General features: G+C 53.3%; 1 protein-coding gene across 3 annotated transcripts in view; it reads right to left on the bottom strand.

Moving 5' to 3' along the window:
• Positions 1 to 3825, bottom strand: part of SH2B3 (SH2B adaptor protein 3) — a 12130-nt gene extending 8305 nt beyond the window's left edge. The window contains exon 1 of one of the 3 annotated variants that reach the window (XM_015567354.1): positions 3315 to 3825. In XM_015567354.1, the coding sequence (XP_015422840.1) occupies positions 3315 to 3452 (138 nt within the window). In that variant the 5' untranslated portion in view covers positions 3453 to 3825. The remainder of the gene's footprint in view (positions 1 to 3314) is intronic. The other 2 variants (XM_015567353.1, XM_015567355.1) reach the window with 2 other exon arrangements.
• Positions 3826 to 15233: the final 11408 nt, after the last annotated feature.

Raw genomic sequence — 15233 nt, 5'->3', positions numbered from 1 at the left:
CCCCCACCCCCGCCCGCCATCTGACTGGGAGTTCCTCTGGGGGTGGGGACAGGACAGCAGCCGGCTCCCAGCTGGGGCCCGGCACCGGATGAGGTCCAGGAAAGAGCATACCAGAGGCTGGTGTCCAGAGCAGGTCCTCAGAGAGGGTTTGTCAGGTGGATGGGGAGTAGCTGGGTGGCTGCTGGGGCCTCAGCCCTCGGATGTCTGGGGAGCGGAGGCAGACGTGGGGTGTGGTAATATCTCACCCCTTGTTCTCAGGCGCCTTTGGGGGCAAACTGAAGGGAGGGAGCCAGTTCCAGGGACTGAACGAATGTCGGAACCACAGGCCACAGGTCACTTCCTACCCTGCCCCAACCAGGGCCACCAGCCCCCCTCCTTCAAGTGCCTGCCTCGGCCGCGTTTCCTGTGTGACCCCTGAGCAAATCACTTCCCTTCTCTGTGCTGTTTCCCCGTTGGTAAAATGGAGGTGAGAACAGAATGCAACCTCCAGGTAAGCGACGCTGCCTGCTGCTGGCCTGTCTCTGGCACTTGCAGGGCGCCCAGACTCCCCCAGTCCCTTTGGGCCACATCTGCCCCTTGGTCTGCCCCCTGTTGCCTTGTGCCCCTGTCACCACTGAAGAATAGGAGAGGGATGAGAGAAGCTTCCAGAAAAGCAAGTCGGCTTCCCCCCTTCCTCAGCAAGTGCCAGAAACAGACCTCCCCAGAGCCAAGGAAAAGGGGGTACAGATCCCCAAATATAACCACCTGTGCAGAGACAGGGCGCCATCATCTCACCTCCCTCCCCTGGGCAGGTGGTACCCCAGTTCACACCCTGAGGGACCGAGTGTTGGACCCTCTGGGGCCCCAAAGAGCCTGTGTGGTGGTCATTTGCCAGGGATGCTGGGATAGTCAGGCAGGGCCTCCTCTGAAGCCCCCACCTGCAGGGAGTCTCCCCTCAGGCCCAGAGGGTCCCCCCACACCAGACAGACTCACAGTGACACAGTCACAAAGCCCCTTCTCAGAGACACGGAGACCACCCCACACAGAATCAGTGACGGGGACACAAAGCCCTCTCAGATGCCAGAGCACACCCCCCCCCAAGACAAACACACAGAGAGAGACAGCCCCCACAACACCACACAGCCAGGCTGCGAGCCCACAGCCTCGCCCCCTCCTGAGATGCGGTGGCGCCTGAATGGATGACCCAGCTGTGGGGACCAGCCGGACTTCCGGTGTGAGCCTGCCCATGGGGGCGACACCCAAGATGGGGGTGACTGTAGCTTAAGAGGGACTGTGACTGAACTGGGGAACCAAGGAACTAATCCCCCACCGACTGTCACCAGCTCATCTCGTCCCCCTCGGTGGCAGAAGTCCAGGCCAATTCCTGGCAACACCAGGTGGGCGTCCTAGGACAGGTCCTGCAGGGCCGGGCTGGACGGAGCCGGTTCCCGCCCTTCTGAGCCAGGCCGCATGCCCACACCTCTGCCTTCCTCCCCCCACATCTGTGCTCATGCTGTGCCCTCCACACGGGCCACCATTCTTGCCAGACCTTTGGCTCTTCGATGTCATTAGGATAAACAACTGTCAGGACCTGGAGCTGAGTGGCCGTGAAGAGTGGGTGTCATGGGTGCTCAGCCAGCATCCTCGATGATCCATGCTGCCCCCCAGGCCTGGGCCAGCCACAGTGGCCTCTCTGGAAATATCCAGCCAGCACCCAACAGGCCCCGGACGACTGGGTCCAGAGCCGGGTCAGGGGCACAGCCAGACCCCACCCCACTGCCTGCTGCAAACCAGCTGCCACCAGCCCACACCTTGAGTGACCACATCCTGCTCCCATCATCCGTGCCAGGAGTCCTCCCCCAGCCCTGTTCCCATGTGGCCAGAGCCCCAAGGCCAGTGCGCTGTTCCCCATCCACACCTTTACCCAGGCTATGCCTTCCTCTCCTGCTGCCACCGTGGCCACCTCAGTTGCAGGGACACTGCAGCCATGAGGGCTGGGCTGAGGTCAGCCCTCCAGACAGAAGGGGAAGCCTGACTCTGAGAGGCCACGCCATGGGCCCAGGCTCCTGAGCAGGGAGGGGAGCACCCAGCATCAAACCTGCTCTCCCCAGGCTCTGTGGATCCCACACCCAGGAAAGCAGATGGGCCCTCAGGAGTCTGTGGGGATCACGGTGGGTGTCATAGGGCCAGGGGTCCCAGAGCTGGGAGGTTGGACCTGAACGGGTACCCACCTCCCAGCCCTGCTACATAGCCAGACCAGACTGCAGCCTGGCTGGGCCCCAGTCTGCTCGCCTGCGAGGGTGGAAAATGTTGTGGTTAAAAAACAACAAATAACCCCTGTCACTGGCCTCAGTGGTGGTGGTGGGGGCGGTGCTGGAGGGGAACGGGGCTCGTCACCACCAAGATCCCCTACAGCCCTGGGATGGTGGCCACCGCCTGCCTTCGAAGAATGATGATTCAGAAGAAGAGGTGACAGTGAGGGCCTCGGGCCTGAGGGGCTGTGGGACAGATGCCAGGAAGGCTGAGCTGGCAGAGCCTGGGGCTGAGCTGACAAGCGAGGAGGGCGAGAGCCAGGAGTCCAGAAGCTGACCAGGTCAGTGTTGCGGTCACCACACCGACACGGCACCTTGCCAAGGTCAGCCTGGCATGGCCTGTTGCCATCCAAAGCCTGCATTTAGTGAGTACTTACTATGTGACATGCCCTGACACACAGTCTCTCATTGACATAAAAAAACAAACAGGAAATCACACCAGCCCAAAGAAGGAAAACCAGTTGGTTTAAATAATTAAAAGTGAAAAATAAAACCTAAGTAATTATCAGATCCCAGGCCTTTCTAAGCAGAAAAAGCAAAGAAGGAAACCACCAAGGAAAAGATCACTGTATGTAACTGTCAGACTTCAGAGCCTCCGTAAGCCAAGACTCAGGATCAAAACTGAAAAGTCAGATGGCAAACTGGGGAGACGTGCTACACGACAGAGACTGATGTCACGTACGAGTTCCTGCCAGCCAACTAGAGAAAGGCGGCAGGGTAAATGGCCTGCAAACCACACAAAAATGCATACAACCAAGAAACAGAAGAAAAACAGTCAAAATCTGTAGGGACAAAAATATCTGCAGGGACAGCAAGTGGAGTAGTGGTTGCCAGGGGCTGGGGGTGGGGACGGGAAGTAGGAATGACTGCTAACAGGACAGGTTTCTCTGGGGGATGGAAACGTTGCCCACGTACTAAAAACCCATGAGCTGCACTTTGCCATAGTAGGTTTTATGTTATGTGAGTTACATCTCATCTCTCATTCCACTCATAATCAGAAAGGACAAGATAACCACTTTTCACCTGGAAGTTGGCAAAGGTTTTCAACAGATGGACACCCAGTGCTGGCCCCGCTGGTGATGAGAAGGTATGTGGGTATAAGCTTTCTGGAAAGCTGTTTGAAGAGACGTGGCGAGCATTCGAGATGGCCAGCAGGCACATGAAGAGATGCTCCACATCATTAGCCACCAGAAAGCGACAACTGCTGGGATGGGGGAAGGAAAAGATGGACAATAACAAGTGTTGGTGAGAAGATGGAGAAATGGGAGCCCTCTCTCCATGCTGGCGGGAGGACTAAACGGCTCAGCGCTTTGAAAACCCGTTTGGTGAGTTCTCCAGAGTTCGCATATAACCAGCAACTCCACTCTGGAGATACATACCCCAGAGAAACAAAGCACATGTCCACACAGAAACTTACACAGGCCTCATTTCATTGAAATGCACAGATGTTGCGTTTTCTTACACCCCAAAGCGAGGAGACCCTCCTCCAGCAAAAAGCCGGTGGCAGCAGATGAGTAGATTAAAAAACTGTGGTACATCTGCACAATGGAATACTATGCTCTGTAAAAAAGAAGGAATTCTTACCATTTGCAACAGCATGGATGGACCTAGAGAGCATTATGCTAAGCAAAATAAGTCAGAGAAAGGTAAATATCACATGATCTCACTTATTTGTGGAATGTAATGAACAACATAAACTGATGAACAAAAACAGATCCAGAGACAGAGAAGCATCAATTGGACCCTCAAACCTCAGAAGGTAAGGGAGGGTGGGAGTAAGGGGGAGAGATCAACCAAAGGACTTGTATGCATGCATATAGGCCTAACCAATGGACACAGAGACCAGGGGGGTGAGGGCAAGGAGGTGGTGGGGGTGGCAATGGAGGGAGAAGGACACATATGTAATACCTTAATCAATAAAGAGAAAAAAAATCCAAAAAATAAATTTTCAAGATTAAAAAAAAAAAAAAAGCCCGTGGCTTGGCTCGCTTGGTCCAGAAGGGAACCTGCAGTACCCCAAGCTCTGCCTGTCCACATGTCCATGCAGCGCTCCTCATAACAGTCAAGTGTCCACCTAACATCTATCCAGGGACAAATGGATAAATGAAATGTGAGCCTTGGAAACATTACAAAGAAGGCATTCACAGAAGATCACTTATTGTCCGATCCCCTTTACGTGGAAAGAACAGATTAGGCAAATCCAGAGACAGAAAGGTTAGTGGGTGCCTGGGGCTGGGGGTAGGGTACACGGTTCTTTTTGAGATGATGAAAATGTTCTAAAATTAGAACACAGTGATAGTTGCACAACTCTGCAGATATACTAAAAACCGCTGCACACTCTGAACCAGTTAAGTCTATGGTACGTAAATAGTATCTCAGTGAAACTTAGAGAGCGAGTGAGCAAGTATGCCAGCAACAGAGGCCTCCTGAGGCCTCCCAGCCAGCACTTCCCCTTCTAGGAACTCAGCCTAAGGAAACAATCAGAGATGGACCCCACGATTTAAGTACAAGATGTTCATCATGGGTTATCTATTTGATCAGAAAAGTTAGAAATGATTGAAATAGGAGTCCAGATAATAACAGATAAGTGTATCATGGCCTAACTGTATAAATGAAATACTCTGCAACCAGCATTTTTTAAAAAGACATTCTTGAAAAATATTTGAGAAAACAGAAAAATTATCAAAACGTGAGAAAAAGCAGGTAGATAAATGTCAGCCCCCCCAGGACTGGGGTTTCTGTCCAGAAGTTCCCGCCAGCACTTCCAGCACCCACACAGGGCCTGGCACAGAGGCCGAAGGAACTGCAGTGTGGGGGGCAAGTTAACGTAACAGAAGGAAAAAAAGATTATGAAGACATCTACCCAAAGGGAAACGCGCGTCTCTCTGGGTAGCAGGGTTGTGGGTGGTGTTTCACTTACTTTTCTATAATTTCTTCCATGAGCTTTATTAATTGAAAAAACAAAACCAAAAATATTAGGAACTCAAACTTGGAAGCCTGGGCATGTTAGATTCCACGATTACATGGAGATCTGAGATGAGACAAAGTAGGGCCCCTAGTTCCAGAAGGTTCCCCTCTTTGCCGCTGCTAGGACACCCCTCCTCGTCGCAGGCGGATTCAGGTTCAGCCTGTGATGGGAGGATCCAGGCACCAGCCACAGTGAGGGGGACCCAGAGTCCCTCCATGTGCACCGTCACCACTGGTTCCGGAGGCTGAGGTCCACGCCTGAGGAGCACAGTGGCCTCCTCCGCGGCTCTGAGGGACACAGGAAAAAGGGGTGTGGGGCCCCAAAAAGGAAGCTGAGGCGGCCTCTCCTGCCCTGGGGGAGGAAGCTCCCCCCACCAGTGAGGGCTGGCCGCTCAGAAGGCAGAGATCTCTCTTTGCATTCTGGTTTCCTTTCCATTCACAAAGAAGTGGGTGGGGGATTTCCAGCGGGTGCCCAGGCCAGGCTACTGTGAGGCCAGCCAGGTGGCTGCCCAGCCCGGGGAGGGTGGCTGGGACCCAGCTCTGGTCTGGACGCTTCCTAAATAGGGGGACACCCCGTGCCAGGCCTCCCTGAGCCTGTTCTGGACTCCATCACCCAGCAACACAAGCACTGACATCCCACTTTCCAGATTGGGAAACTGAGACTCAGAGAGGCCAAGGTGTCAGCTAAACCTCTCCCTGGCCACCAGGTCACAGCCCAGACGCCACAGTGATGGTCTCCTCCCAACACCCAGTCTCCAAACAAACAAAAACAGATCAACCTCCAAGAAGCTGGCGGCAGCAGCAGGCCCATGAGCAAGAGGGACGGGGCACAGCCCCAGAGGCGCCCGGGATGATGATAAATGAAGACTGTCCCCTGCCCTCCCCTGTGGAAGCGGGGCCCTTTCTCGTCTCTGGATTCATAGAATTTGAGCTGAAAGGAAGCATGCGATACAATCTGTCCGCGGTTTCAGCGTGGTCAGGGGTTTCTTCTAAGCAGCAAAGCAGTTTTCTTACACGGAACCCCAATAAGGGGCAGGTGGGGTGGCTGTGTATGCGGTTGGGGAGCCCACGGGAGTCCTGCCCACCAGCACCCCTTCTTCCCTCCCCCAAGGAGGCCCAGGTTAAGCCCCCTAGTCATCCATTTCACAATTTCGAGAGGGGCAGTGGCCCACGTGGGCCCCAGGGCAGAGCAAGGCCCTCATTGTCACCCTGGGAGCCTTCTGCCCCGGGGCCTCCCAGGAGAGGTGGGGCTGGGGACCGCTGGCTCTAGAGCTCCAGTCTCCCCACTGGGCGTCTCCCCTCTGGTCTCTGAAACACAAGAGCCAGGGGACTGCAGCTGGCACGTGGGTGGCTCTTTGCCTGCTTCGGGGCCTAAACACAAGCCCCTGGCCTTGCTGGGCTCTGCCGCTCCCCTGCTCTGTGGCCATGAACAAGTCTCTACTTCTCTGGGCCTCAGCTTCCTGATCCGTCAGATTCCCCATCGCACAGGGTTTGTGGTGATTCCATGGCTGTCAATGTGGTGCCTGTCGCGTCAAAAATAACAAGGAGCGCAGCTGAGCGTGGCTGTGCGGCGTGTGCTGGGGACGGCACCAGGTGAGGACGCAGCCCGGCGACCCTCAGTGTGATGTGGGGCACGGAGAGTGAGGGCGCAGCTTTCCCACCCGGGGCAGAGCAAGCAGGAGCCAGGCCTGCGGGGGCCCAGGCAGCTGCCCCTCCCGCGGTGGTGGCTTCCTGCCCGCCCCCCTTCCTCTTCGCACTCCTGCCTCGAGGAAACCGCCAGGCCCCGGACTGACGTCCCTTTCTTTGTGCTTCCTCTTTCCCACACTCGGGGACTGGGCTTAGGCTCGGCCCAGGGTCCACACCTCGGGGCCTCTGCCTCAATTCCTTGCCGGTGAAGTAGGTGCGATGGCAGTGCCAGCCTGAAGGGCACAGGAGCATGAGGCGGCTGACTCAGTACGGCCCTCACCCTGCGGAGTGCTGGGTGCTTGGGAGATGGCAGCCCATGCACCACCCAGGCTTTCTTTCATAAGCACCTACTGCCCACATACCCCCCCCCCCCCCCACCCCCCCGCCCCTCGCCCCCACAACCCCAGGCTTTCTTTCATAAGCACCTACTGCCCACATCCCCCCCCCCCCGACTGCCTGCTCCTGGGCCGACCACAAGCACAGGCAGGGAGCTGAGGGGTCCAGGGTCGCTCTTGTCACAAACCCAGTCCCCCAGGCTATCTCCTGGCTGAACCATGTGCTCTGTGAAGGTAGGGCCAGGTGCCCCAGGAGTGTTCAGCGCCAGTACAGGGCCCCAGGCTGTTCCTCACTCACCCAGGCAGCACTTAGTGTGTCTGCAGCCGCCCCCACACGACCACAACCCCGAAGGCAGGCACTGTGGCCATTCCCGTTTTACAGAGGAGGCAAACTGAAGCCAGCAAGGCCAAGTCACTTGTCCAAAGGCACCCAGCTCAGAAAGAGCAGAGCGGGAAGGGCTCTGACCTCACTGCCTGGCCCGCTCGTGCCCACTTCTTTGTGGAGGACTCAGGGCTGTGAGCTGAGTCCCTTGAGGTGCCCCCAACTCCTTCCTCTACTGCTTCTCCGGGCTGGGCAGCGAAGACCAAGGGCAGGATGCACGGGGTGAGGAGGGATCTGGCCACCCCTCTGGGCCTCAGTGTCCCCATATGTAAAACAGTGGCTCTGGACAAGATGGCATGGGGAGCCTTTCCTGGTCAGAACACAAAACAGATGCCCTTTCCTAGATGGGGCCACTGGGTAGCGACCACCACCAACAGTGACTCCTCTGAAGACACGCTGGGCGCCAGGTACAGCCCAACTGTCTGGGTTCCAATCCCATCTGGAGAGCTGAGTGACCTTGGGCAAGTCACCTACCCTCTCTGGGCACCAGGTGCCCCCTCTGTGGAGCAGAGTCATCACAGAGGCTCCCTCCCGGGGCTGCGGTGAGAGCTAAATGGAGCAGGGTCAGTAGGCGCCTGGTAAGTGCCAAGTCAATGTTGGCTAAAGGTGTTTTTCAACAGGAGCTAGAGCTCCAGCATCAGGGCCTGTACCGATGAGAGAAACTGAGGCTCAGCCCCAGACCCAGCAGGGCTGGCAAGATGTTGAGATCAACTGAGCCAACCTAGAGGCCTGGGCATATGGGGAAACTGAGGCCCCAAAGAGCTGCCCCAAAGGCCGTGGCCAGCTGGTTATGTTCCATCTGAAAATGGATCCCAGGCCCCAGGGAGTCTCTGCTCAAGGTCAGCCAACCTTGGCCAGTGGCTGCTTCTGTCTTCTCTCCCCTGGCACCCCCACCACCTCCCTCTGCTCAGCTTGGGCAGAGGCCAGGTTCAGATCCACTCGCAGTGATGCTGGCCTCACACGGACAGACCCACCGACTCTGTAAGAGAAACCAAGAATCTGGGTTCTGATGTGATCTCTCTATTTTGTGTTTCTAAATATTGGCAACTAATCCAACTTTCTTATTTTTCTTTCAACTGCTGAGTGGGGTAGTGCATCTCAGGCCTGGCCAGGAGCTGGCACTCTGCACCCTCTGACTTGAGGGAGCTGGTTCAATAGTGTGGAGGGGGCTTGGGAGTAGGGACCCCCTGGGATCAGGGGGATCAGAGGAGAGGAAGGTGCCACAGGAAGAGTGGACATGGTGACCGGAGGATCTTCTAGGGGCAGAATCATGTCATATTCTCCCACGGCCAGCCTGACGCCAGAAGACCCCGGCAGCCCCATAGGGTTCCGTGGCCCACTCCTGCCAGGCAGCCCCAGCAAGTGTCTCAGCCCCTCTGGGCCAAAATCCTCCAAGGCTTCCACTGCTGTTAGTGTAAAACCTAAAATGCTCACCATGCCCCACAAAATCCAGCCCCATCACTTTTCCAGCCTCATCCCTCCTGCTCCCTCCACTCCAGTCCTAGCTGCCTGGTTGTTCCTCAAAGACTCCTGGGCCCTGCCCACCCCAGGGCTTTTGCACTCGCCCTTTCCTCAGCCTGGGACTCTTACCCAAATCTGTCAAGACTGTCACTTGCTTTCATCTCAGAGGTCACCTCCTCTGAGGGGACTTCAATGACCACCTTCTAGTGGAAACAATCCCTGAGCTCCCCCTGAGGGCCAGTGCTCAGTGGAGGGAGGGTTGCCCCACCTCCCATCCATCTGCAGGGCTGCCACTGAAGCCAGAGAACACAGTGACTTCTCGAGCCCTCTTTGGACCTAGGGAAATAGCCACAGATGTCTCCTCCAACCTCCTGCAGGCCATGGCCTCCCCTCACACACCCCAGTGACAAGGAGCTCCCTCCCACCCAGCACTCAGAATGGCCCTACTTTACAGAGGAGTAAACTGAGGCTCTGAGTGGGGAAGTGACAAGGCCCAGGGTCACACAGCTGGTCAGAGGTGGAGCTGGGACCCAACTCCCATGAGCTGTCAGAAGCCTTCTGGGCCTTCTCTGCAGGGGTGGGGGTGGGGGGAAGGGAAGACAGGGAGGCCCCACCAGGACTGCTCCCTTTGTGCCTAGGGCAGCCTGGGACCTCGCTACTCTCCCCCAGGTCCAGCTTCTCCACCACCACTGTTGAGCCCTGAGGACTCAGACTGGGGCCCCACCTCAGGGCTCCCAAGAACAGGAGCCTTGACAGGGACCCAAACCAGCACTGGAGATAAATCTGTGTTCTCAGCCCTAGAGTCAATACCATGACAACCATAACAACAACACGAAGGGCGGGTAACACTGAGTGTTTCCCTGTGCCAGGCGCTCAGCAGATGCGCTTCCCAGTTAAACACATGAGCCCCACGATGCGGGAACTATGAATAGGCCCCTTGTACAGAGGAGGAAACTGAGGCTCAGGAAGGTGACGTCACTTGCCTGAGGCCTCCGAGCTGGGAAAGAGCTAATTCATTTTCCCAACCCGGGTCCTTTGGACTCCTGACACCTGGCTTTCCAACAAGGTTTGTTTTAAGCAGCCGTTTTTTAAAGTGAAGTTGTACAGGGAAGCCCAGGCCATCGTGCAGATAAGATGTGTTTGGCCGTTATTTGCCCTTCATGGTGTCACAGCCTCAAGACTTTAAAAGTGATGAGAAAACAAAGTTTTTTTTTATCTGCACTTGTGTTTTTCCGACAGCTTCAGGCTATGTTTGGAATAAAATGCTTACTCCTCACGGTTGCCTCTGCCCTCACACACTCTCCCATGCCCCATCTTCCTTCTTTGCTCCCCCACACTGGCCTTGTCTGTATTCTTTCTTCAAAACATGTGAAACACTTTCCCATGTCAGGGCTTTGCCCATGCTGTTCTCTCTGTGGGAACACCCAAAGATTCTTAACTCAGGATTAACATCTCAGTCCAAAGTCACCTTCTCCAGATGCACCGTGAAACTTTGGTAATTAGACTGTGGTGTTGGCATGAGGGCAGACACGCTGGCTGATGGACAGAAGAGTCCACAGAGGGACAGTGGGCTTAGGATGAAAGCAGCACTTAAACTGGACTACATTAAAATTAAGAACTTCTATTCATGAGACAGTTTCACTAAAGAAGTAAAAAGGCATTCATACAACTTAACAAAGGGAAGATAAACACCCAATCAAAAAATGGGCAAAGGACCTAAATAGATACTTTTCAAAAGAGGACACTCAAAAAGCCAAGAGACATGAGAGATGCAAATCAGAACAACAATGAGGTACCACCTCATACCTGTCAGAATGACTATCATCAACGAACAACAAGTGCTGGTGAGCATGTGGAGAAAAAGGAACCCTCCGTGCACTGCTGGTGGGAATGCAGACTGGTGCAGCCACTGTGGAGAACAGTATGGAGTTTCCTCAAAAAACTAAAAATGGAACTTCCCTTTGATATTAGCCTTTTCTTATATAGGAGGATGATTCCATTTATAAGAACTTTCTGAATTAGGTAAATCTACAGAGACAGAATGTAATAGCTGTCTGAAGGGGAGTTGAGTGGTGGGAAATAAAAGTGATAGCAGAAGGGTGCATGATTTATTTGGGGGTTAAAGAAGATTCTAAAATTGATTGTGATGATGGTTGCACAACTTGTAAATATATTAAAACCCATGGGAGGGGGGGGAGATCAACCAAAGGACTTGTACACATGCATATAAGCATAACCAATGGATGCAGACACCAGGGAGGTGAGGGCATGAGCGGGGTTGGGGGGGCAATGGGGAGATAAGCACACATATGTAATACCTTAATCAATAAAGAAAGAAAAAAAAGGCAACCAACCCACAGAATGGAGATGATATTTACAATACAAAGGAAGTGTATCCAGAATATACAGAAACTCTTACAAATCAATAAGACAGACAACTCAATCAAAATGTGCTTTACGAGCCCTAACCGGTTTGGCTCAGTGGATAGAGCATCAGCCTGCGGACTGAAGGGTCTCAGGTTCGATTCCGGTCAAGGGCATGTACCTTGGCTGTGGGCACATCCCCAGTAGGGGGTGTGTAGGAGGAAGCTGATCGATGTTTCTCTCATCGATGTTTCTAACTCCCTCTCCCTCTCCCTTCCTCTCTGTAAAAAATCAATAAAATATATTTTTTTAAAAAAACGTGCTTCACGAGCCCTAGCCGGTTTGGCTCAGTGGATAAAGCATCTGCCTGTGGACTGAAGGGTCCCAGGTTCCATTCTGGTCAAGGGCACATGCCTGGGTTGCAGGCTCAATCCCCAGTGGGGGACGTGCAGGAGGCAGCCGATCAATGATTCTCTCATCATTGATGTTTCTAACTCTCTCTCTCTCCCTCTCCATTTCTCTCTGAAATCAATAGAAATATGTTTTTTAAAAAACAAACAAAAAAAATGTGCTTCACGAGTCCAATTCAATGTCCACTGAACATGAAAAGGTGCTTAACCTCCGAGTCATCAGGAAAAGGGAAATGAAAACCGCAGTGAGATGCCAGTACATTAGACGGGCTGATATGAAACTCACAATCGTGCAGCCACTTTGGAAAAGTTTAAAATTTTCTTACCAAGTTAAACCCACACTTACCGTTGTGACCTGGCAAGCCCCCTTCTAGGACTCTACCAGAGAAATGGAAGCATTTGTTCACACAAAGAGCTACCTGAACTTTTACAACAGCATTCTTCGTAAAAGTCCCAAATATCCATGAATGGGTGAATGAGTAACTAATGGGGTGCACCCACAACAAAATGCCGCTCAGCGGTGAAAAGAAATAACCCGTGGAGAACATGGACAATCTCTAAAACATTATGCTGGGCAAAGAAGCCAGACATAAAAGGCAGCATGCCATGTGATTCCACTCACATGAAGTTCAAGAACAGAGAAATGTAGTCCATGGGGCAGGAGTCTGTGTGGGTGGGTTACTGACTGAGAGAGACACACTCACACACTAAGAGTTTCAGGTGCACATCCCACACTTGAGGATTATTGGACCACACCCCATCCCAACCGCCAAATTAGGGCCCCTCTGTTATCCTCACAGTGGCCCCACTGCTCTGCCTCTAGGACACAGTATCTATATATACAAAAAGCTAATATGCTAAGTATCTAACCATCCGACCGGTCACTATGATGCGCAATGACCACCAGGAGGCAGACACTCAACGCAGGAGCTGCCGTGATGTGCACAGAGAAACAGCACCGTGGATCTGGTGCCCACAAAGCAACACTCAGCTTCCCCCAAGGGGGACACAGGCCCTGCGACCACCCCAGTGAGACACCCCAACAAATCACAGCCAACACTGCCAAGACCCCATGGCACAAAATGCAGCCCATAGCCCAGCCCGGAAATGGCTGCTGTGGGCACCACGTAATGACATCACGTAGCAATGCCCGGCTTCCTCTCCCTAGAGACTAGTCTCCTTACAGTTTCTTCAGCCCAGGAACATGACTTGCTTTACAGTCAGTTGCAAACATTTCACATTTTAACCAAATGTCTGTGAAGCATTTTCCCGTGCCTCATCTCATTTGATCCTCACAGAAGTCCTAGAGTAGGTAGATAGGAGACTCGGTGGAATCCTCTTTTCATTAGCCAGAAAACGGAGATTTAGAAAGCTTAGAAACTTGACCTGACTGAAAAGAATGGTAGACCTTGAAAATGACTTCAGGTTTTCTCACTGCACAGAATAGAGTCAAACACTGCTGCAGTTAAATGTTTTACCCTTTGTTTTCCCTGTGTGACCTACGATAATAATCTGCTTTGTGTTGATATTTACTGCTGTGTTGCTGACAATTACCTGAAAGAGAAGTTGGTGTGCCTCACTGGGCTGGAAAAAGTTTAGCTACATCAGAAAGCAGGTCTAATTAAGCAAGTTTATTCTATATAATATAGAAAGGCTAAGCTGACTTGTGCATGAGTGATACATATAAAACTCTCACTGGGGCCAATTGCACGTGTATGTTTCCATCTGTCCTTGTCGATTGTGAATTTGGTTGACACTTCTATTATACAGAAAGGGTGAATAGCGATATTAAAATATTTCTTCTAATTAATTTCCTTTCAATGTGCACAAATTCATGCACCTACCCATGCACCTACCAGGGCCACTAGTGTATTTATAATTCATGCTCTCTTGCAGTTTATCCCTTTAATAGCCCCCACCACCCGCCAATTCCCCCTGTACCTAACATGTGCCTGATACATAGAGGTGCTCAATTAATAAATGTCTGTTGAACAAATGAGTAACAGTCAGTCTCCTGACCTAGCCTGTGACCCTGGAGGTGAGGATCAGGTCTACTCTGCTCCCTCAGTAAGTTCCTAGCACCAAATAGGACCACAGAGAGAACGGAATTAGTGAAAGCCATGGGATCCCATCAACTTGATACACCTAAGTCAGAGACTGCACAGGAGTGCGGAACCGGACCGTAGCTGTCTGCACAGGTGGAATTCAGTTGGTTACAAAGGAAAAAAGGCACAACTGTTAAAACCTGAAAGAAAACAAGACATCCACAAAGCATGGGGGTGCAAAGGAATTCCATGATGGTTTTGAACCCCTAGAAAACCTATTTGTCATAGTCAGTTTGTGTCAGGGCCTTTTAAAAAATATATATTTTTATTGCTTTCAGAGAGGAAGAAAGAGGGAGAGAGAAACATCAGTGATGAGAGAGTCACTGGTTGGCTGCCTCCTGCACGCCCCACACTGGGGATCAAGCCTGCAACCCGGACCTGTGCCCTGACCGGGAATTGAACTGTGACTTCCTGGTTCAAAGGTCAAGGCTCAACCAGGAGCCCCGCTGGGGCAGGGTCTTCAAAGACCTGGCACTAACCTGCCACAGCCCAGGTGCCCATATCCTGTCCCTGGACATTCCACAAAGCCCCTCCCTGGTGCTCCTCAAAACCCGCGAGGTCATCATAAAACAAAAACTGTCACAGCCAGGAGGGCCCAAGGAGGCCTAACGCTCGCACAGGATGCTGGAGCGGAAACGGCACATTAGGGGAAAAATAGCAAAATCCAAAGACACTTCAAAGCTTCCTTAACAGTAATGACCACTGTGGGTTCCTTAGGAGAGAATAAACCATCTTTTCTGCCAAAGAAGGGAGTTTAGGCGGCGGCCATCTTGGCCCGCACGACGTGCAGCTCACCCCGGGGGCCGCCATTTTGAAACAGCAAATGTCAACCCCTCCCGCCAATTAGCCGGTCGCAGGCCTGCGAGCCACACTCTTCCCGAGAACGAGGGCCGGTCCCCCGCGGCGCCAGGCTCTGCGGGCCGCACCCTCCTGCACACGTCATGGTGCTGCCTTGCTGCCTGGCTCCGGTGCGCCTTGTGTCCTACCAGGACCCCTGCTTTGGGGGCTCACCTTATTTCTCACAATTTGCTGTGGCGAAGGCACACCGAGTGCTTCTCAGAAAAGGCTCCGTGTTGAAAAGGTTGAGGGAACTTCCCTCGCATGGCGCCGCAGGCGAGGAAACAGGCCCGTCATCCCCTGACGCCTCCCGTGCGCAGGGCCTACCAAAGAGCTCCAGCACACGGGTCCGCGCCGAGAGCGGAAACAGGCGCCCCGCCCTCCCCTGTCCCCCG

Source organism: Myotis davidii, unplaced genomic scaffold, assembly GCF_000327345.1.
Source record: "Myotis davidii unplaced genomic scaffold, ASM32734v1 scaffold223, whole genome shotgun sequence".
Lineage (NCBI taxonomy): Eukaryota > Metazoa > Chordata > Mammalia > Chiroptera > Vespertilionidae > Myotis > Myotis davidii.
Note: the sequence above shows the minus strand (reverse complement) of the source record. Positions and strands in the feature narration are given on the sequence as shown.